Source organism: Vidua macroura, chromosome 1, assembly GCF_024509145.1.
Source record: "Vidua macroura isolate BioBank_ID:100142 chromosome 1, ASM2450914v1, whole genome shotgun sequence".
NCBI lineage: Eukaryota > Metazoa > Chordata > Aves > Passeriformes > Viduidae > Vidua > Vidua macroura.
The window spans coordinates 16811889-16836006 of record NC_071571.1 but is presented as its reverse complement, the minus strand read 5'-3'; the positions used below and the strand labels follow the sequence as shown (position 1 = coordinate 16836006).

Here is a 24118-nt window from a genome sequence, read left to right as displayed (position 1 = left end):
TTTTAAAATTTCTTCTAAGTATATTGTTTCAGGCTCGAAAAAAGGAACTTGCCATTACAAGTGAATAGTGATTAATGGGTTCTTAGTTTAATTTCTTTTTATTGATTTGATTGAAAAGAATCACAGTGATTCTTAGCTACATTTGGTAAATTATATTAATGCTATTTCTCCTTATTAGTTATGTAAAGGAGGAGAACCAGTGAGGCATTGCATCATCTACCCATGCTCCTTTTACCAGTGGAAATCAATATCTTTTTTCGGTGGCATTCTAAAACTCATTACTCAGCCTGCCTTCACACATTGTTTTTGTCAAGTGAGTAGCTTATTAACTTATCAGCGCACTGACCTTTGCAGGAATCCTCCTCCAACGCTACAGCAGCCTGAACTGTGGTCACCTGAATTCAATGACTTCATTAACAAGTGAGTAACAACTGAGACCACTCTGGTTGAATATGGAACGTGTGTAAATGTCTTGTGTAAAAGGGGTTTTGTAGAAATCTGTTGCAACTAATACTCTCCCTTAAAAGGCTAGTTAGTAAATCCAGTTTGACTTCCAAGTGAGGCTCTGTATTTAAAACATGAAATAGCATTTCAACACCCTTGAGATTTTCTAAGTTAAAGAATATTTAGTTTTAAAATGTAATAATTTAACTTTTTGGACTCATCAGTTGTGTGAAGTTGTATCAGTTTTCAGTGCAGAGCTGTTTTGATTAAGACAGATACATTTATTGTGGAGGCATGAATGAACTCCAGACAAGCATTTCAAAACTTAACTGCGAACCCTCAATGATCATATGTTTTTTTCTGCCAGCACAGGTGCTTGACTAAAGATTATGAGAAGCGTCCAACAGTATCTACTCTTTTGCAGCATGATTTTATTAAGCAAATTGAAGGAAAAGAAAACGTGCTACAAAGGCAACTCATGGAATTTATTGATGTTCATCAGCAAATGGGAGTCACTGAAAAGGCAAGGTAAAAGTAGCTAAAGAGTGGACCAGTTGGGTCAATTTTGATACTTCCCCTGTTTCAGAATGACTAGCACTCAGAGAAAGATTCAACCCTTATAACTTTAGATGGCAAAAAAACAGAAAGCTTAATATTTGGGATCCCCTGTACTGCCAGTCAAAAGAGAGAGGCATCATGATTCACACGGGGGATGAAACAATCTTTAGAAGTGCCTTCTCTTTCTTCTGTGTCTCAAGATATAGTCTTAGACCCCAGCTTTTAGAAAGCTAAGGTTAGGTGAAATTAATGTTTGGTATTTTCATACATTTGCATGGTCAGCTAATGTTTAGTTTGAGCAAGTGTGCTAAAGCCAGCTAGTCAGGTTCCTGCTGGAATTGGATGTTTCTGACTGAAATAAATGATAGTCCTAACAGACTGTGTTTTGCAAACTTCAAATCTTATGTCTTCTTGAATGGAAACTTTCTTTCTTTTAAGTGATATCAATTCTAAACAAATCACTTTACACCTGATGGCTTTTATTTAAAATACTTAAAAATGTCTTGGCTCACTTTTACAATTGAAAAAACTCCATATAATATACTCATGTATCAGATGTGAAATGTTGTAGAATAGTATTGAAGTACTACTGGTATGACTGCTCCTGCTTCAAGGAAAAGCATGGTGCTTTTACTTTTTTTTTAATGGAACATGAAATTTAAAAGACATTTTAGCATTATTATCGATGTGGAAAAAGCTTGTTAAAATCTGCCACATTTCCTTTCACACATTTCAAGTAACAATATATACAGCAGACTTCAGTTCTAGTTCTGGAGAATTTTCTATTTACTCTATGCTTTGAAGATAATAGTAAAAATATATTTCTAAATAATAATGATATTGAAGTTTTTTCAACTTTAATTGGATATGGGAGGAATAGTGCTTTCTCTTTTCTGACATTGCAGTATAAAACTATGCATTTGGCTTACATTTAAGCTTCAGACTGGATTTATATGCTCTAGATATTGCAGACTTGACATTTGCTTAATCCAGAAAGATTCTTGAATACAAGTAAGCTTATTGGATGTCAGTGCCGAGCACTAAACCAGCAACATAATCCAGGCTTTAAATAGCATTTATTTATAAATCACAGGGAGATGATATGTGGTAAAATAAGTCCAAACTATGAGATTATATGAATTGAAATATTGTTAACACTTGTGATATTAGTCTTTTTAAAGCCTAAATAATTTTGAAAAAAATCAAGCTTCCAGTCAATCAGCTATTGTGATTTTTTAACCAAATTTAGAGAACTCACATTTGTTTCCATATTCTTTTTTTTTCCAAATCCTTTATTTTTTTCATGTAAATGCTGCATAAAGCAAACTACATGAACTTTTTTTGTTTTCTGTACAATACAAACATAAAGAAGGTGGCCCAATTTACATGTGTACAGAGCAGTCAGGTGGCACAAGAACAGGATGATCTACTGGTATTTTCTCTGTCCTGTTTAAACTGTGTTTTATAAGCTGATGGCTCTTCATTAGAATTTAATGGAATATATTACCATGTGATGAAGTTACTTATGCTTTTATAGTTGATCAAGTGTAACTTTTATGTCAAATTTCCCAAAGGAAAACAGAATTTTCTCTTTCAAAATAATAATTAAAAAAACCCCATAGTTTCTTATTTGAATCTGTGCAAAAAATGTAGTTATTTAATTCAGAGTGTAATTTAAATGGTAGGGTTAAACTGAGCAAAGCCCATATTTCTGTTTAGCAGTTTAAAATTCTAACAAGTAGTATTTCTAACATAAATGATTTTGTGATTTTGTAATTTTGTGAAATACGCTGTATGACTGACTACAGAACAGCATTTGAAGTTTTTTTCTGCTGTCAATGATAAGAGATTATGCAAAGATCTTTAAATTCAGTAGTCATGCTTTTTAAAAAGTCTTTTATTACTAATCATATGTATCTTCTGACCTTTAATTTGCACAAAGCAAATGGTGTTAAAAGCAATATCTGTACAGAAGTACCATGTAAGTCTGATTTAGAATCAAGACATAAGTGTTATAGTGACAAGTCCCCTGGAAGAGCTGCTCTTTTCTTGTTTATGCTATTCTAGCACTGTTAGGGTCCTACTGTGAAATTTCTGAACTTTCAGTGGTTGCTGGCAACTTTTCTTGTAAAATGTCTTCCTGATCTCGAGCTCACACTCTCTCAGTGCCTAATTTGAAGGCATAACTCTCCTCCTTGACAATGGCAGTGACAGTGGGAGGCAGGTAGTTTAAGGGATTAAAGATCTTTTCCTTCTACTGAGAGAAGAAATCCTGCTACCTGTATTGTGTTGTATAAACGGGCATTGGAATATAAAGTCAATAAAACTTGGTAATATTGAGTTAAAGCTGAAAATTAGGAATCCGGTTATTTTCTTTGAATGTGTTTACTCTCCTCATCAAATTTTACTTCATTAATTGCAGTTTTGTATTTCAAAAGAAAAAAAAATTAATAGCTGAGGTCCAGCCACTAGGTTTTATTGGCTGCACTATTTCTGTTTTCACTCAAAATCAAGTCACCTTCTTAGCCCATTGGGCTGAGGTGCAATTTGGTTTTGACTGCTTTCTGCAGCAGGAGTCTGTTGATGTGCTTGTGATCTTACCTTGCTGTTTGCTGAATGTGCCATTGATAGAGTTCAAAAAGAAAAGCTCACTACTTTATGTCATGTTCTCATGGGTTTTTTGCAGAGGGCCTTACCCTCAGATCAGGTCCTTGTGCACTGTGTGTACTCAGGAAGGGTGTGTAATCTCTAGGCACAGAGTGAAGCCACCCTGAAGTCTCTCCTATTGGCACCATTGTTCCTGAGGTATTTTCCAACACTGAGGAGTCACCGAGTCATGAGGGCCCTCAGAACCTTCCCAGTGTTGTTATTCTAGTGAAGAGAAACCAAGGTTTAGGTCTTGCATTGTACTGCATCCTCTCAAGAGGTGGGAAAATAGAAACAACGGGAGGAAGAGAGCCCACCAACCACCTGACTAACCAGAGAAATTTCAATTAACACTGATAAAACTTTAGATGGCAATGTGCTACAGCCTGTCTCCAGGTTTAATCAAAGTCATAGAAGGTAATAGTGGTTTTTCAGTAGCCTTTGAGCAGTGTTCTAGCACTAGAATATCTTGTGCTACTCAAGACTCAAAAAAGCATGAGTATTAACAATGATCTTCATTCAAAATTCCACTTTTTACTTTGAGCAAATGCAGTACATTTTTCTCTAAAATCATCATTTTTTAATGCTAAAAATATCTATTGGCAACTTAACCTTTCCTAGCTCAGAACTCAGGCTGAAATGACAATGGGAATAGCAGGAGAAAATATCCCTTGATACGTTAACATTTTCCCATAGCATCTTTAAAATCTGCTGCTGAGAATGATATATGAGCTATATATCAAATATGCTGTATGAGATATACTATATGGGCTAAAATCACATTAGAGAAGATGTGAAGCAGGCAAAGTTGCATACTAAGTGCAATTAATTTTGGTGGGTTTTTTGTGAGGAAAGTCACTTGCAGGACAGGGGCCCTGAGCTTGACAAGGGCTTTCAGTATAGCAGTATAGTTATATTTATAGTTATATATATTATTTATATATTTATATATAGCTATATTTATAGTTAAAATATATAATTAGTGATGAAAATAGTTATTAAAAATGAGTACTGCAGTATATACTCCAAAACAGTTCTAAAAATACACTTCTTGCTAGGCCAAAAGAGGGAAAAAATCCCTGCATTGTAAAGAATTTTACTCTGCAACAGAAATAGCTGCCTTTGAAATAACCTTCAGAACTGTCGCATCTACACCTGACAGTCAGGCTTGTAAGACTTTTATCTTGAATTGTTTGGCTGTCTTCTTCTTGACTGCTTTTACAATAATCTCTGTGGAAACATGCAATGATTAGTACATTGTGTATTTCCTGGGAATTGTGAGTCATTCCAGAAATGAGCTGTACATACAAGGGATATTCAGTGCACCTAGATTTCAGCAAATGACTCTGGTCCCCAGATTAAGAGTTATCTTTAGATACTCTCTGAGTAATTATGGGAAAGAGACCTATTCTACTGCAAAATGATGCAAAGTTTTGGGTGAGCTGAATTATTTTCTTAGGCGTTTGTCCTCCTGTATTGGCCTTATAGGGTTGGCACTGAAATCAGTAACAGAATACTAAACAGTTGCTCTGTTAAACTGTTTGGAAAGGCCAGGGAGATAATTTCATAGAAGTTCATGTACAAAATGCACAAAGGTGGCTGTCAATTTATTGACCCCTATTAAAAGCAGAGAGTACCATAAAGTTTCCTTTTGTGACTTTTCCTGATTGCACAGACTTGTGTCACCCATTTTCTATGTTCACTCTGTCCCAGTCTCTCTGACTCATGCTGTCAGTGGAAAGCAGCTGACAGCAATCCTTCAAGCTCAGCTCTGCAGGACAGGCTGTAGGAGAGGATGGGAGATCACCATGCTGGCTTGACAAAGACAATATGAGGAGCAGTACAAGACAGTACACAGAGAGTCCAGTGCTGACAGGCCTAGGTCTCCAGATGATATCTGAATGGGAGTAGTGGCTGAAATGGGGGGCTTTGGAATTCCAGTTCAATCTTTGATCCCTTCAGGCCAGTTCTTCCTCTCCTGGAACTCAGTGTGACCTTTGTTATATCAAGAAGTGTGTGCTTCTGCATTGAGGACACTCCTACGTTGGAGGGCTGGCTGTGCTGCAAAATTCTTTCAGGCTGTAGAAGCAGTAGGGAGTTCTGGGAACAAAGGCCTTAGAATAATCTGATCTTCAGTCCCATAGCTAAAACATATCTCTATGTTCTTCTGTATAACACAATGGACAACAGCAATGCCTGAAGGAAGAATAGTTTACCTTCTAAAGAAAACAGGAGGAAGATGTTCCTCCTGCACTCAGAATTCCTCAGGAAAAATGCCCTGCAAGTGGTACTGTACTGTTGTGCCAGTCCACTTGCTCAGCAGCTCATTTCTCCTGAAGGTGGGACACTTCAGCAGGCATTTCGTACCCATGGAGCTTCCCCTTTATCATCTCAATATGGCTCTAAGCACAGTGTGTGGGCCTGACTCATGAGGAGCTAATCCCAAAGAGGGGGATTCTCCTTTTAGAGAGCTCCTATTTCCTCAGTTAAGAACACATACTTCCCCCTGAAATTTGTCAGGGATACAGCTGTTTCTTGAGGCTGTTGTGAAGGAATAATAATCTGCTTTATTTACAGGTCATGGAAAAGCAGCACAAGCTTTGTCAAACAGATTGTGCAGAGCTGGGCACAGGCCACCTCTGAATCAAAAGCCCTATAGCTCTGCAGGGCAACAGTGTGCTCTCAGAAACATTGCATGAGCTGCAGCACAGCTCCCTGAGACTGCAGCCTGTAGTCTCAGTGCTGTCAATCATTTAAATACAGAGGGGAACACAGGTTTGTCTGCAGAGCATTGTGCAGATGCAGCTGGAGACTTATCACTGAAGTGCTACACTTTCTAAGTCAGGTACAGATATTTCATAGATAGCAGACTGTAGTTTTATTTAAGCAGATTTCAAAAGATATATCTGTGAAGAAAAAAAACCCTGATTTTAAGTGTGAATTAATAGTGCTTTGTTCAGCCTCCAGAGAAATAGAATCACCAGCAATGACAGATCCTGTAGAGGTTTCTCTGTGTTGCCTCTTTGTCATTTTACTACTGTTTGTAACTTCTGGGAGGTGTACAGCTGTTTCCACCTTCACCTTACAAAAACTTCATTATTTTTAGTTTCTTCTTTACACTCAGACTAAGGCCAACCCTTTTCCTGTCGCTTCTTAGTCTGTAGATGATTCTCCAACGAGTTTAGGCAGAGAGTTCAGCAGGGCATCATGAGTCACACTTTCCTTTTCATGGTATTTTTGGAACTATCAGAAATATTTTAAATACATTCTGACAATTTGAAGAAGAAAAGCTGTGGTTGCCTCATTTTGATTTAACTGAATCTTGAAAGATAAGTAGGGGGAGGGGAGCACTGAGAGTGCACAGAAACAATGCTGCCTTGACTCATTTTCTTGTCCTTACTGCATTGAAGTTTCTGGCCTTTAGCTGCCTGAATTGCTTGTTGGGCATGCTTGTAAAATCCAATGCCTCCAATATATTTTTGAGCAGAGCAGAGATGCATGGTTATTTCAGTTCACAATGTCTATGTGCATGATTTTAATGAAACTTCAGCACTGATGTCAACAGCACTGATGTGGGTTTTTTTGAGTGGTTGGAGTGAAGCAGTATAACTGCCCTTGAGGGGTCTGTGCCCTTTGACAGTAAAGTGGAAAAATATTGTGTTCTGCAAATCTGCCACTCTTATGTACTCTGGAGAATGGAGAATATAATCTAGTCCAACAAGAGCTAGTGTTCTCATAATGTCAGCTGAAGAGGATTACAGGAGGATCGATTTTATGTAATTAAACTTCCCTGGCATACACAGAGATCTGTTTCCTTAAAAGAAAAAAAAAATTGAAAAAAGAAAAGTGTCCATGACTGGAGCATTCTCCTCCCTTCCTGCACAGCAACTGTTAGTTTCTTACATTAAATGAAAAATGGTAATTGAAGCTAATCCTGGGAAATACCACTCTCACTGATATGCAGTAACATTTAAGGATCTAACATATTAAAAAAAAAAAAAATGTGTTCAATGTCTAACAGTTCCAGCAGAAGTGGAAAGCAAAGCTTGACAGATGCTTTTTTTGGGGTCTTTCTTCAGCAATGGAAAAAAATAGAACAGTAGAGCTTGACATTGTCCTGCAATTGCCACATCTTTCCCTTGTGTGCATATTGATAACTCTCTCTCAAAGTCACACTGATATTAGATGCATCTTCTGAACACAAAATGACCTTCATACAGGTACAGAGGACAAAACATTTCAGCTGTCCAAATTTAACTTTTTTCAAATGAAACTTTTACAAAGAGGTATAAATAGGAGTGTGAATTATAGAGGGGATGGATTTCTATTGAGAGGGTAGGATATTGTCTGCACCTCTGATTTTGGATTCAGTAATGTCCTTTAGCTGCTAAATGCAAATCAAACAGCAGATTATGCAAGGCTGAGGAGTTAAATTAAATCTTTATATTACCACCTCCTCTTTAATACAACCTGGGGGTACATGCTACCAAAAGTGGTCTCATACTGTTGTTGCAAGGACAATACTATCAGGACAGCTCTCCTGGTAAAACTGGATTACAAAGGAATGAGAGGAATAGGTCAAACCTAGGATAATGTAGATCCTGTCAGTCCTTTGGTTCATTTTGCTTTCTGGTCACTTAGCCTCCTCACTGTGGATACTGTGCTGCGATTTTTGGCACAGAAACTGTGAAACTATCATAGCTCTTGCAAGGAAGTCTTGTATATTTGTGTCTTGATATTAAAGTTGCAGAATTAGTCAGCTGTGGGTGTGAAGCTCCTGCCTTTACATTGTGGACAATTAAAAAACTCTAGTGGTACCTGTATAAAGAAGGAAGAAACTGTCACCAGGATGAGGACAGGCCATTCTGTCATTCTCAGGAAATGATTGTTAGAGACAAGAGAAACTGAAAGAAGTGATAGATGAAGTGCACTCCTGTCTGGATTTCCATCATCCAGATTGTGAGTGCACTTACAGTTTGGGGGGTATCATTTGCCTGTTTCTTCCAGTCCCTTTTCAGTCCTGGCAGTTAGTTATTGCACCAAGCTGGTGCCTGCTTGAGTGTCTGCACCTACATCCCTCGTCACTGCACAGCCAGCATGACCTGAAGCAGCACTCATGAACTAGGTGATGTTCATGGAACAGGTACAGCCCATTAAATATGCAGTAAATCTGTGGGTGTTCAGCTTTCCCTATCTGTGTGATGCTCACTCACTCTAACTTTCCATCTTGGTGAGACTACACTCTTTCTTCTGTCATCTGTTCACTGTATATCAGAATTCTTGCCTGTGTAGAAAACACCCGTCTGCTTTTACCTATGCCATATATCCAAATATCAAAATTAAATAAAGATTTCCCTGGTCTTGTCTGGGATCAAGGTAGAGTGAGTGTTGTGCTTCACACAACAGTTTCCTGGTTGTCTCAGTTTACCAGGGTAAATGTTCCTTGTGTTTGAGAGGTGCCTTCCCACCAGTGGCATCAAAGGGAGTAAGGTCATATCAGGAGATCAGATTTACTTAATAGTTTTTCTATGCTTGTGCCTTATTACATATCTGAGCTTGATTTAGTTTGTGAACTGTGCTGTTACTTATCCAGTTTCCCTTTCCGTTATTTTCCCTCATCTCATAAAACAAGTATAACTAATATGAATTGTAAACCTTGCATTCTCTGCTGTATTTGCTCTATTTAGCAATGCCTTTACTCTTGGATAAAGAATGATCCAAGTCTCTGGGAATTTCTTGCTAATTAAAATAAGGCTGCATAAAGTTTGGTTTATGGTTTGATTGAAGGGGAAAAGAAATCTAAGACAAATTAAACATTAAACTTGAAGTTTAACCCTGATAAGAAAGATATTTGAAATTTTGTTTCCTTCTCATGTATGACTTTTTCTCGTAGAGAGTCCAAGAAAATTTGGTCAAGATGTATTTCGCTTACCCCAGTGGTTCTGTAGCACTTTGCTCTATAGTGTCATCATCTCAGCCAGACTTTAGAGCACTGTCATTGCTAAGCTAGAAATGTTTCCATCATGAATACTTTGTCAGCATCATCTTTGCTGTACTATTTCATCATACACCCCTGGTTTTGTCCTATACATAACTGTTAGCAGGATCTTTTTCATGTTGGTGCCAGAGTTTCACTCTTACATGCTTTATAAATATGTTCTTTTTTAACTTGTATTGCCAAGCTCCTGTCTTGCAGCTGATGTATGTATTTAAATTGAGAACAATGGAAAGCTAGAATGTGTTGGCCTCTGCGATGGTTGCAGATGCAAGATTTGCTCTGTGTTTCCTTACGTCAGGAGATTTTATCTCTTCTAGATTTGAACGTATTCACACAAAGAAAGGGAACTACAGTAAGTCACTAGTTTCAAACCAAGAAGAGGTAGATGATTTAGCAACCTTGGAGGTACTGGATGAGGTAAGAACCTCTTTTTTCCTGTTTTCCTGAAGAGGAGTAATCACATATTAAATCACAAATTAATATTAAATGGTGTGCTGTTCATTTTCAAAATCAACTGTATTGTCACACTTCAATTGTGTAAGTGTACAATGACATTTCACCACTTTATGGCAAATATTTTAGACAAGATTTACTGTGTCAGAAAGATTCCAACTCAAAGCTAAAAAAATCTCTGGAGTTACAGCCGTAGACCAAAGAGTATTGTAACACCATTGCCTAAACAGGATTTATATCACAGGATTTTATTACAGCTAAGTATCCAGTTTGCAATGGTGTGTTAACCTGAAATTGGTCTAGGTCCAAGACCTTCCAGCCCTGTTGCTTGAGCACTGAGAGTTGTCTTAAACTAGCTCACCATACTCTGCCAGACTGGGTTCTCATTGACTTATTTTGGTGTGGAAATGCATGAGGGTCCGTTTATGTCAGCTGAGCCTCTCATCTGTCAATGCCTGCTGGTAAGCCTTTGACCAAATTACTGATACAAATACCACTGGTTTGTCAAAGTTCAAAAATTAGTCCACTGGGTGCAGGGGAACATGGCATAAGGGAGGGAGGAAGTCTGCTGTGTCTATGCTTGAAGCTTCAAAACCAGAAAGAAGAATCAGGTTGCAGCACATTATCTGCAGGTCTTGGAAGCCATCACTGGTTGTAAGCAAACTGTCATTCTTCATCTACTGGGCTGTGCATAGACTATAATTCACATTCTCTTATCTGTAAATCTTCTCTGGTATATTGTACCTTTGTCAGTCCAGAATATTCATTGTGGCACTTGAGCTGGTAAAGTGTGTCATGCTGACAGCTCACAGAACATCCTCCATCTTCCCAAGAGCTTTGTTATAGTAGCTTGATGTTTAGTTAATTGTAATTGAACTAACCCAAAATTCATCTACTGGGCAAAGTTCAGGTTTAAGCATTTTTTTTTTAGTATTGGGAGGAGTAAGACTGTTGTGAGGTTTTTTTTTTTTTAATCTTTTATCATGATACATATAAAAAATCCAAGCTAAAGAGATTTTATTGGACAAAAAAAGCAGATAAACTTGGTACATATCCCATCTCCTCAGAGGTGGAGCATTCATGGAAATCCTCAGGAAGCCTCTGTCTAAATGCATTGTTTGACTATGTGGTTTTACCAAATCAAATCCAATTTAAAACCACTTTCACATATGAATGGCAGCTTCTCAGAACTGTATTCTTTCTTCCACTCAAATTTTTCTTCCAGTTTAGATAGCCCCATCATATGAGAAAGACAAGAGACCTTCTATTGGTGCAAGAAATAATTTCAGAAAGGGCAGAAGTTCCCCTAAAATAATCCTGTAACATGAATCTGGTTCTGGCCAAAATAAAACAGAGCATTCAAAACCAGAAAGTTTATCAAGATTTTCTCCTTGTGTTTTCTCATGAAGGAAATATAGCCTCTGCAGCTGGTGAGAATTTGGCTAGTAAGTGTATTAAACAGGACACAGTGTACAACACTGTGAATGGGTAGATGAGGAAGGAAAGAAATTCCTTCTGTAGTTCTCTGCTGCCAGTTGGTATGTTCCAGTGGGTATGGAGCCTAAATATTTTCACATGTACCCCAGATTAGTCTCAAGGCTGGTTTGAAATTCTTCATTCAGCTCTGTGGCCTGTTTTGATTGGAAACCTAACCAGGCACTTTATATACCCAGCTGTGTATGCAGAAGAAGCTGGGGGAAATTACATCAAGAAATTTGAAGGTTCCCCCTGAACCTTCTTTTTTCTTGGTTCAGGGGGAACTGGCTCTGTAAGAGCAAAGATCACAGCAGAGACTGCTTGTTAATAGGAAATGATGCCTCATTGTTTACATTAATGAGAACAAAACAGTTGAACATCTGTGTTGTATCATAACTGAGAGTAATGTTAGAGCAGCTGTAATGGCAGTTATGGACTCAATCTCTTGCTTGATAAGTTAAGTGAAACTTTAGTAGTAGAAATGTAGACAAGACTGTCTCATGGAAACTTCTGATGAACTGAATGGAAGCAGTACTTATTAACTCCTTTTTCTACAGCCATTTGAGGATCCGTAAGTATGTATTGTTCAAAGTGAGACAAAAAATTAGAAATGCCAGTGTGTTTGAAAATATTATTTACTTTTGATCATGATCCATTGTACTCCTGGCTATAAATACCTTCCCTCCTCATCCTCGCTCACTGAAACTATATAAAGATGTAATACATTTTCCTAACATTTATTTTCCCCCCCTGTGATTCATGGTTCCTGTTCCCTCTCCATCAGAATACAGTAACGGAACAGTTGCAGAAGGGTTATGCCAAGGACCAGATCTACACATACGTTGGGGACATTCTCATCGCTGTCAATCCATTTCGGAACATAGATATTTATTCTTCACAGGTGTGAAAATTTAGGTTTTGTTATTTTCAACTAGCACCAAATTCCACTAAAATATAAATATTTGTGTTAAGTATAAAGTAAGACCATTCTTGAGACTTATTTTAGTTTACTCTGAAAAACAGAATTACCAGTAGAGATGTTCTTTCAAGTGCACATTGACACAAATTCTTAACACTTGCTGATTTTTAGCACAGAAGTGAGAAACTCTGAAATAATTAATTTCTAGTGCCTTTATGTCTACAGTGTAGATCATGCAGAAAGCAATCCTGTAAAATATTAACTGCTGTGAATCTGTCTCCTTATTATACAAAAGGGAATTTGTCTCCCTATTATACAAAAGGGGAAAGATATTAAAGTCGGATCATACAATAATTTGGGGTTATTAATTATCAGATACTACAAGTACAGAAAAAATCTCAAGTTTTAACATCAATACCATGCAGAGATACTAATAGGAAGGGAAGCACAAATAGATTTAAGTTGGAACTATGATGTCTGACAACAGTAAATTTTCTCCTAATAAATTGAGTTTCATAATGTAATTAGGGCTAAAATGATAGAAAATTGCACGTCATTTTTTAGCAGTTCTTATAGTCCTAAGTACATACAGATTCATGGTATAGTGAGTGCAGTAACAGCTCTCTCAGAAAACATCACTGCTGGAAACCTCAGCATGCTGTACACTAATCTAAAAATAAAACCAAACTTAAAAAAACCCAAGTTTCTAAAGGACAGTGATAATGATTTTATTTTTCTTACACTTAGCATTCCAAACTGTATATTGGAGCCAAACGGACTGCCAACCCTCCTCACATTTTTGCTGTTGCTGACATAGGCTATCAGTCCATGGTGACATACAACTCTGATCAGGTATGGATGAGGTGTCAATTACATCCTCTGCCAGGCTGAGAGATGTTATGATTTCAGTCTTGCTCTGTTCTCTGCAGTGTATTGTTATTTCTGGAGAAAGTGGAGCTGGCAAGACACAAAGTGCCCATCTGCTGGTTCAGCAGCTCACTGTCCTTGGCAAGGTAAGTGGCAGAGGGGATATCTCTGTGAGGCTTTAAGGCTTTGCTATCCTGGGTCTAAAGGGCTGAACCTATGGACAGCGCATTGTTTGTGGGGTGAGACTGTTACACATTTTCCAAAGAACATTAGAACATGATACTGATCTATCTACTCCTTCCTCCTTCCTAGGGTCACTTGGAAATATACTGGGGTTTCCACAACAAAAAGTACCCACTGCAATGAGGGCTGTCATTTAGTCAGATCCCTGTTTAATTGAGTGCCTTCGAGTCACACAAGCAGTACTAAATAAAATCCTCTTCTAGCTTCTCATCCCTCCACAACCAGATTCCTGTCAGTGGGACATAGTCTCATTCTGGGAAGTGGCCGCCATAACTGTTAAATAAAATGCCATTTTTAACATGCCCAAAGTGAGATGAAAGCAAGCTAATGGATTGGTAGGGTGCAGTGGAGCAGTAACCAGATGCTAACAAGGATCCTAAAAGCAGATTGGCCATCTCAGAGCCACAAAACCACAGAAACCATAGAAATTAATTTATAGTGCTGTTGTCATTATGTGTGTTATTTCTTCCAGACAGCCTTAGTTCTGAGGATTGCTATATTCTCACAGATTTCATTTTATATATATATATCTATATATATATATATGCCTTTTTTTCCATATCATTTCCATGGGAATAGCTGCCCTGATTATGTCAGAGTTCACAATACCAATGAGAAGATTAAAGGAACACCTAAAAAAGCATTAATTTGAATAATTACTGATAATTTGAAGCAATATCTTTTTCATATCCAGGCTAATAACAGAACTCTGCAGGAGAAGATTCTCCAGGTGAACAACCTTGTAGAAGCATTTGGGAATGCAGGCACTATCATCAATGATAATTCAAGCAGATTTGGAAAATATTTGGAAATGAAATTCACTTGTGGTGGCACTGTAGTAGGAGCTCAGATTTCAGAGTATCTCCTTGAAAAATCCAGAGTTGTCCACCAGGCAGTGTAAGTATCAAAATTGTATTTGACCTAATTTGGGGGTTATAGAGTAGGCCTATGATACAGGAAATCACCTTGGTTTAAAACACAAAAATTAATGAGATAACTGGATTTTTTTTTCCTTTAAAGTTGTATATGAATAGCTTATGAATCTGTCAGCTAGCTGAAAACTACTCCAGATTTTTTGTCATTGCCTCCTGGGTTATTTAAACAAATCTTATAAAAATGCCCATGTGATATATAAAATAAGAATGTGCAAACAATTAAAAACTTACTAATAGTTCAGGAATACGTTTCATTGTGGGATTTTGAAGTATTTTATTAATTATATCACTTGGATTTACTTCCTCTAAATTTCCTGTAGTATTGTAGCCTATTTCTTTGTTTGTCTCGTCTTTTTCTATTTTGGAACATCTAGTAGGATTTGTTTATAGAGGATTATGGGTCAAAGATCCCTGCCAAGAAGGACTTGGGGGTTCCGGTGGATGAGAGGCTGCACATGACCCAGCAATATGCTCTCCCAGCCCAGAAAGCCAAACATGCACTGGGCTGCATCAAAAGCAGCATGGGCAGCTGGTCAGGGGGGAAATCTGTCCCTTTACCCTGCTCTGGTGAGACCCCACCTGCAGTGCTGCATCCAGCTCTGGGATCCCCACTACAGGAATGTGGACCTGTTGGAGAATTTCCATAGAAGGCCACCAAGATTATTGGAGGGATGGAGCACCTTTGCTGCAAGGAATGGCTGAGAAAATTGGGATTGTTCAGCCTGGACAAGAGAAGGCTTTGAGGTGACCAAATTGCCACCTTCCACCTGAAGGGAACCTGCGAGAAAGATGGAGAGAGACTTTTTGCAAGAACATATAGTGACAGGATAAGGGGCAATAGATTTACACTGAGAAAGAGTAGGTTTCGATTAGATTTTAGAAAGAAATTCTTTAATGTGAGGGTAGTGAGGCACTGAAACAAGCTGCTCAGACAAGCTGAGATGCCTCATCCCTGGAAGTGTTCAAAGCCAGGCTGGACTCTGAGCAACCCGGTCTAGTGAAAGGTGTCCGTGCCCATGACAGGGGAGTTGAAACTAGATGACCCTTAAAGTCCCTCCCAGCCCAAGTCATTCTATGGTTTTGTGATCTAATGGTGCCCCTGAGACATAGACCTAAGCTCATGCACAAAATAGGGGTGTGAACACAATTCCTTTTTGCCATTCACTTGTGACTGACTTGGGCATCTCAGGTCATCTCAGTCATGGTTGCAAATATTCACCTAGTTCTTCTCATAAGGAGCACACTTGAATATGTAACAAACCTCTGTCCTAGGTTTGGGCATGTAGCATCTAGGCAAAGCATGCCAAGTCATAAGGCCCTTTTGCTGAATGTCTGCTTCTTGGTTCAGGGCCAAAAGACGCAACAGACCTACTGCATTCAGTGAGCCAAGAGCATATACCTCTCCCACAGTCAGAAGGTTTTTTAAAATAACTGGAGTTAAGTTAAGCAGCCCATTCAGTGTGGGTGGGTGAGGAATGTGCAAGATCTCATGCAGGATCTACCAATTGCATCAAGGGCGGAGCAGCACTGAGCTGCTTTAGCACTGAGCAGCCACCCTGGCAGTGTCAGGACAAACACACAATGGCATGAAAAGGGTGTTCACAGGAAGTTGCGTAATAAAGCTTCTTTCAGAGTCCTCTGTCACTTTGTGTGAGTCTTGCCTGTTATTAAAATAACATTTAGTAATAGTGTGTGTGTCATTAATAAATGTAGCATGGTTGTATTACTAAACCAGTTTGTTGTTTCTGTTGTTTCAGAGGAGAGAAAAATTTCCATATTTTTTATTATATTTATGCTGGTCTCGCAGAAAAGAAAAAACTGGCACATTATAAACTGCCAGAATATAGACCTCCCAGGTAATGCAGTTTATTTTTGCATAAATTGATTACTAAGAAACGCGGTGTTGAATTCTCAGCCTCATTTACATTCTAACTCTGTATCCATCAACTCTTTCAGATATCTGCAAAATGATCATTTCAGAATAGTGCAAGATTTCATGAACAATAGCTTTTATAAGTCTCAGTTTGAATTAATAGAACAGTGCTTCAAAGTCATAGGCTTTACACTGGAGGTGAGTGCTGATAACCCTTTTTGTTTGTGAACTTCACCATCTACCTTAATCAGGAAAAACTTATATAAAGCATTCAAATCTCCCTTGTTCTTTTAGCATATTGTGTTTATGTTTTAGGATCTTGCATGGTCAACTTACTGTTATATAGTAACATTTAATTTTTAAGGTTTCAAGGCATTGGTAAACCAATAAAATTATATTAGCCATCAAAGCCATGAAATCAGTGAACATAGCACAGCTGAGTAATTTGAGGGGGGGCAGGGGGGAGATTTTAACAAATTTAATGCATGAAAAATTAAGTTGTAACTGTTTATTAGCCAATAATTTTAGGCCTGTGAATATGAGCCTCATCTCAGTTTTAAGAGGAAGTCCATGGTGAGAGTTCTAAAAATGCATTGAGCTGATCTGAGTATTGATGAACTCAATACATTTTCACAACTTCAGGGATAAAGTTGAATGAAGTTCTTAAATCCCTTTGGAGATTAATCTCATCACTAAACAGTAACTGAGCCCATTTTTTCTTTATGATCTCATATCATTGTTCAGCTAGCTGTTAAACTCCTCTCCTCAGCCACTCTTTGGTAGAATTAAAATCTAAAAAAGACTGGATTTATAAAGGAAAGAAATCTCATCCTGTGACCTAGTGTTGCCTTACGAGAAGTGGTGCATCACAAGTGTCATTTATCTCTGACTTTATTTATAAACAATATGAATAGTAGAGGTATGATCCATACAGTATCCATGAAATATAGCACTAGTGCTGCAGAATGGATGTATGTTTTCATTTCTCTGACAAAACTGTATGTGGTAAGAAGCTTTTCACAGAAAATTGCTCACTTCAGTTGACTGTTTCTGGCTTCCCTCAATGTAAATATTTGAAATGAAATAGCTAGCAGAACAGATGTATTCACCTATTTTGTTCCTCCAGAGTCACTTTGCATTAGGTTGTAGTAGCAGTGGTATTCACAGTCTCTTTCTCCTCTACATCTTATTCACAACTGTATTTAGTAATATCACACCTGTACTATCACATCCTTTCACTTGTGCTTTCACCTTTCAGAAGCAGCATGAAAGGACATTCATGGTTCAGCACTGATAGCAGTTTTGTCACAGCACCAGAGACCTTGATAAGTCCTAATTTAAAGCATGAAAAGCAGCAAGTCTGTTTTTGTTTCCAGTTCTTTTGTTCACTTGGATGGGTAGAAACAATAATCTTGATCATCCAAAAGAGGCCTGCCATGTACATTGAAGATGCAGTTAGAACCAGGTCACTGGCTGCACTGTGCAGTTCTAGCATGGATCTTCACTTGATTAACTCAGCAAGCCACTGGGAGCTGATTCTGTGAAGAATTATCTACCTGTAGAACCCTGCAGTTTCAGAAGCAGGCTGAGTGCCATAGGCAATCTGCTTGTGGCTACTTGTGAGCCCCAGCCATGTCAGCCTGCCTTGCATCTTTCTCAGGGTGAATTAACGTGTCTGAGGCTGTGCTTGCAGGAGTGAAGGAAGAGTCTTCTTCCCCCACTGAGGTTCTGATATCGGATACATGTGCAAAGACAAATTTTTTTTCAGTGAAAAAAATGCCCCATAGGACATTGAATTCCTTTACTAAGTTCACTTTTTAGTAATTCAGCCTTAAGCTTTGACATTCATCCCAGTGCACAGAGGAATTTCTGTATAAGCATGTTCAGTGTTTTATTAGCAGAAAGCCATGGACAGAAGAGAAATCTTAAAACCGAGACCTAAACAAAGCTTTATTTCTTTGAAATTTGCTTTAAACTGACTGACAGGCTTTAAAAGTAACTGTCAGTACTCCCTGTCTTAAAATCACAGTTTTATTTCAGGCTGCACAGCAAAATTATTAAGAAAGGACTGCCTGAGGGGAACAATAATTATGTTGTATGAGACAGATCAAGCCAGATTTCAAACACGCTGGAAAAGGGCAGAAAAATGTCAGCAGCTATACATATTGTACAGCATGATGGCAGAAGTTAAGCAATCCATTTCTTTGCATTCAACTGTGTCCCTAAGCTTAAAATGAAAATGAGTGCTTAATCCTAAGTAAACTGTGTGCCAATTATCCTCAGCAGAATTTTTTAGAGTGAGCTTATCCAGTTTGTCTTGCTGTCACTGGAATCACTATTTATTAACTGCTAGATTAACTTCTGAAAGTGTTGAAAACAAGCTCAAGTATTCTAGAGCAATTAGAGATTTTATCTGAGTAAATGATGCCTGACATGGTACCGGCAAAGTATTGAATAATATAGATAAAATGCTGTGCAATTATAAAAAGCTCACAGTTATAAAATACCAATCAGATTTTCAGATTTTTAAAACTTCTTCTTAAAAACCTGCTACAAAAGTTTTCAACCTGCTATTTGTAAAACATGCTATGCCTCAAAATACACAGTGTCACAGACTGCTAGTCTGCTTTACAGGTACACCTAGAATTTTCTGAGTAAAAAACACTCAGATCATCACGTATAATAATAAACATTCACTGTTCAGATGAAAATTTGCAGTTAAAATCTAAGTCCAATCTGCAACAAAAGCATTATTTTACTAATTCCAAGTATTATTTGAAACAAATGTATTTGTGTATATTTACTGTATATCACTTCACTGTCCAGAGTAATAACAGCTGTTTTCATGACAGAGTCCCTTTTCACAGAATCACAGGATTAGCTAGATTGGAAAAGACCTTTGAGATCATCAAGTCCAACCTATGATCTAACACCACCTTACCAACTAAGCCATGGCAGAACCTCCTAAATAATTTGAAATCTAGATTTGTTTAAGCAAAGTCCATATTAAGATGCTTTGGTGAGTCCCTAAGTGACATTTTAAAGGATAAAGTACTTCGCCAAATTGGAGATGTGAGGCCTCACTCTTCTCCCAGTGAAACTTTTTCTGATGACATTGGTGGGAGATGATATAGACCAATTATTTGGAGTACCTTTGTGTTCATGATGCAAGAAACATCAATACAGATTTTTTAATATTTTTTGTTGATCTAGGTATTAAATCTTTAGACATGTTTGCACCTGCAGACACAGTGAAGGGCAGATATAAATAACCTCTGAATTCTTTCTATGTAAGAGGGCATGCACACCACTGTTTTTGCTTTCCTTACTTCCTGTCAATCCTGTCCTGTCAACAAGTACAGAAGAAAGGCTAGACTATGGTTTGTCTAGCCCTCTTTGACTGTTTTACTCTTGAAAGACTTTGCTAAGTACAGAATGGGAATAATTGCTGGAACAGCACTCCTAGAAGTAGCGGGCACGTGGCAGACAGCAGGAAGCAACACACACGCGTATGCCCATGGCACAAACCACAGAGACTAATTACCTGGCTATTAAGTATTGCATTTTTTTAAATATACTTTTCAGGAACTTGGAAGTGTGTACAGTGTTCTGGCTGCCATTTTAAATGTGGGTAACATTGAATTTTCTGCAGTAGTATCTGAACATATGATCGACAAGAGCAACATTTCCAATCCTGTAGCCCTTGAGAACTGTGAGTGTTTTTTCTTAACTTTTTTTTTTTCTTTAGTGTTTTCATAGCAAATTTATTTTATTGTAAGAGAGGTATCAATGAAAACTGTATTCACATGGAAATTTTGCAAGAATAATGAAAAACTGAAAGTAGATCAATTGTAAGCCCACCTGAATTCAAATGCAGAAAAGAAAAAAATTTCCATGTTGTGCATCTTATTTGAGTAACCAGTGCACTGGCATACAGGAAACATGACTAATACTGCAGATGCCTGAAAAAATCTTTGGAATTTTTCCAAGGTTATTTGAACATTTGATGGACAACCTCATTAACACATTGAGTAGTTTTTTCCCAGTTTCTTTCTCAGTTGCTCATTACATGTTCCCCACATTTGCCTGTGGAAATGTGTCTCACTAATTCTTTGGAAGGGATTCCTTACATTATAAGCTGCTAGGAGGTAGAGGAGGCAGAGGGGCAAAGGTTCTCCAGAAATTTGCTACACTTTCTCAGTAATTACACCTGGGGAGATAATGAAGTCTTCACACCATCTTCTTGTATGTTTTCTTGCCATAGAAAAATATTGTGGAACAGGGAAAGAAGCACCCCTTTTTTGGAGCAAAAAGAGAACAGTAGTGACTTGTATGACTGGGTTATAACTGAGAGGGGTAATCACACCTCACAACTTGGGTACTTCTAACATAGTCACCTTCCAAAATCTGTCTCTGGGCAATGCCTGTGACATTCCTTCCCAGGTGCATCCCTGCTGTGTATTCAGGCAGATGAACTGCAAGAGGCCCTCACCTCTCACTGTGTAGTGACTCGAGGAGAAACAATTATTCGTCCCAACACTGTGGAAAAAGCCACTGATGTCAGAGATGCTATGGCCAAAGCACTGTATGGGCGCCTCTTCAGCTGGATAGTCAATCGCATCAACACTTTACTCAAACCTGACAAGCATTTAAGGTAAAAGGAGATTTTGCAGAATAAAGGAGTATTTTTTTCCTGTGGTAATAATATTGTCTTACACTAGAGCATTTAGTGTAGTGAAGTTGTTTTTTTCCTCTGCTACTTTTTTGTTTATGACCCCACCATGTCAAAAATAGTTTGTCCTGTTCATAGTATGTAGTGAAAATACAGTAGATATGGTTGGAAAAGCATCTGGTGTTTTCCTGTTGATCTTTATCATCTAACTCTTTTTTTTTCCTTTGTATTTTTAAACCTTTTAACTTTCAACGCTTTTTCTTTTGCATTTTTTCAGAGTAAACTTTTGATATTCATCATGTTGATTACATATGTCAAATTCTGCCCTTATTTACACTGATGCTGTTGCTTTTGTCACTGTTGTTATGAGCATGGTTTCATATATGAATGGGAATAGTTTTTAAGCATATTTACTGAAGGTATTGTCCACTTTACACTTACAAGGTGACATTTTAAATGCCGTATCAATAGCAAATAGCTTTGGTTTGCAGATCTCCTGGATCTGCAGATTTCCTGGATTTTTCCTTTTAAACATCAGAGGAGAGCTAAGGCTGCAATCATTAAATTTGCCTAAATTTTTAAGTATTTGGTTATGGCAGAGCAACAATAAACAAAACTTTAATCAGTAAGTGATGGGATAAAATCCATGATAGATGGGTCGGCACTTCTAGCCTGTGTGCCTCTCTCAGTTGTCTGTTACAGAGCCCTTTTCAAACTGAATACTTAGTATGCTGGTGAAGAGGGAGAAAATTCAACCTGAATGCTCACTATAAAAAAAAAACCAAACAAATTTTACTTGATTTTGTGGTAGTAAAATAATTTGCATTTTCTATTTTTATGTAATTAGCTCTGAAAAAGGAATGGGGAAGATAAATTTTAGCAGTCTATTCAACATAAATGTAATTCTGACACAGATTAAATAGTCACCAAATTCAGATCCCTCCACAATGAAACTCTTCCTTTTTTGAGATGGACTTCACAAAGAGGTTTAAGTACTATTCATGAGTGTCTTGAGGCTGATTCTTAATTTCTGATTTCCTAGATATTTATTTAAAAAATGATTACAGATAGCCCCTCAAAGAGGTTTTATAGAAAGAATGTGATTTATATTTTACTTGCCTAGAAAGGTCACTAATGTCAGTTCTCAGTTTGTTATAAAATTATATCCTCTTAATTTTTTGCTTCAGCAAATAAATATTAGAGCTTTCTTCTGGTTGCAGAAGTGATCACATATCTTGAGTATGTCCTACTTAAAATATCAAACCAAAGTTTTTCCAATGCTTCTCTGGAATTTAATTGGCAATTTAAATTCATACCACATCCCAGTGCATAAAGTTATTTAGCTGCATAAAGGATCTAGCTAGTCATTCTTTTTACTTTAATGTTAAACTAAGCAATTTTAATTGTTATGAGTAAATAATATGAAGAAATAATATTTAATGACAACAGTCTTTAATTTTAGGATACTGGTGACTAAAGCCTGTGTTATTACAAGAGAAACAAAAAGAACTGCATGTTCTTTCTGTACTGTAGTCAGCTTTTTAGAATAATTACTTACAAATATTAGTGTAAAAATAAAATTGTAAATCCCCTATTCACTTATCAGTTGACTTGGTTATTGTGTGATTTAGTATATCTGGTCTGCATTATAGTAATCTTTGAATTGATCTGCATTTATGTATTTCAAACTAACAATTATTGTCACTTTAAGAGATCTCTGGTTCAGTAAAACTTATCCTGTCTAACTGGTGTACAGATTTGGCCCATGATTTTCTTTTGTGAAATAGTAATGAAGGTAGTTAATGAAAAATAAAGATACAACAATGAAAAGTATATTTCATCTTTGCAGTGAAAATGATGATGGCTTGAATATTGGAATTCTTGACATCTTTGGCTTTGAGAATTTCAAAAAAAATTCTTTTGAACAACTGTGTATCAACATTGCCAATGAACAAATTCAGTTCTACTTCAATCAACATGTCTTTGCCTGGGAACAGGTATGTGTTGGTTATTTTGATGAATCTTTAGTATTATTAAACACATAAAACATATAAAGCTTTCACATAAAACATATAAAAACTTGTCTCAAGAAGCAACATTGTTCCTTCTCCATGATAGCTTGTAAATAGCAGTTTATAAAAATGGTTTTAAGTATGTTTTCCATGAAGCAGTGCTCGTTATTTGCAAGTAAAATGCCAACATAAAATGCATTAAAGTTGAAATTTACAGTAACTAAGCAACATAACACTGTGCACTGTGATAATTTGATTGATGCAAATGCAATGTTGTTTTCTTGAGGAATAATGAGTGTTGTAATGTATGATTCAATAGTAAAAAAGTAAATGAGTGATAACAAAATTTTGAAAGTGCAGGGTTCATAATAGTTTACTAATAAGCTTAATGATCACTGAAATTGCATTATTAAAAACTGCAAATCTCACAACTGTTTTGTTCTTCTTGAGAAACTAGATCATCTCAGCTAAATAATGATGAATTTAATTAAATAATTTATTTTAAAGCAGAGAAAAGGAATAACATTGTCAATATAAAAGTTCATTAATTTGAAAAGGAGAGGTAAAAACCTAAAAAAAATAATCTCAACTTTGTAAATAATTCCAGATTTAAATTAACCACCTTTAAATCATCATTCAATATTGTTACTTGAAGAAATAACATGTTGAGGGGGAAAAAATGATCTTGCTGAAAATTGAAATATTTCAGAATTCTCTATGGCAGAACAGTCAGAATTCAAACCATAGGTAAAATTATACTTCTGTTGTTTTACTGAAATTAGTGGTGTTTATGATACATGGATGAAAATTCTCCTGAATAGTAATTTTAATTGTAAGTGTAAACAGAGTATTTTGTCAGTGTTAATCACTGTTTGTTTTAAGGATGAGACAGATACAAGTTTGGAATATGTCTATGTATGCAGGTGTGTACATGCATATACAAGCATGTGTCAGTCTAGAAATGAATATATTTATGTGTAATATAACAATTTTTAATGGCTCAATATTTTATCCTCTTCCCA

The 24118-nt window shown here is 37.0% G+C and overlaps 1 protein-coding gene across 3 annotated transcripts in view; it reads left to right on the top strand.

Annotated features, from left to right (window-relative positions):
- The window catches only part of MYO3A (myosin IIIA), a 114645-nt gene that overhangs the window by 48269 nt on the left and 42258 nt on the right, over nucleotides 1-24118 (top strand). For all 3 annotated transcript variants that reach the window (XM_053996341.1, XM_053996349.1, XM_053996357.1), the window contains exons 8-19: nucleotides 355-420; nucleotides 817-972; nucleotides 9964-10063; nucleotides 12360-12476; nucleotides 13242-13346; nucleotides 13424-13507; nucleotides 14299-14501; nucleotides 16297-16395; nucleotides 16496-16610; nucleotides 19998-20124; nucleotides 20856-21066; nucleotides 22934-23081. In XM_053996341.1, coding sequence (XP_053852316.1) covers nucleotides 355-420; nucleotides 817-972; nucleotides 9964-10063; nucleotides 12360-12476; nucleotides 13242-13346; nucleotides 13424-13507; nucleotides 14299-14501; nucleotides 16297-16395; nucleotides 16496-16610; nucleotides 19998-20124; nucleotides 20856-21066; nucleotides 22934-23081 — 1531 coding nt within the window. The remainder of the gene's footprint in view (nucleotides 1-354; nucleotides 421-816; nucleotides 973-9963; nucleotides 10064-12359; nucleotides 12477-13241; nucleotides 13347-13423; nucleotides 13508-14298; nucleotides 14502-16296; nucleotides 16396-16495; nucleotides 16611-19997; nucleotides 20125-20855; nucleotides 21067-22933; nucleotides 23082-24118) is intronic.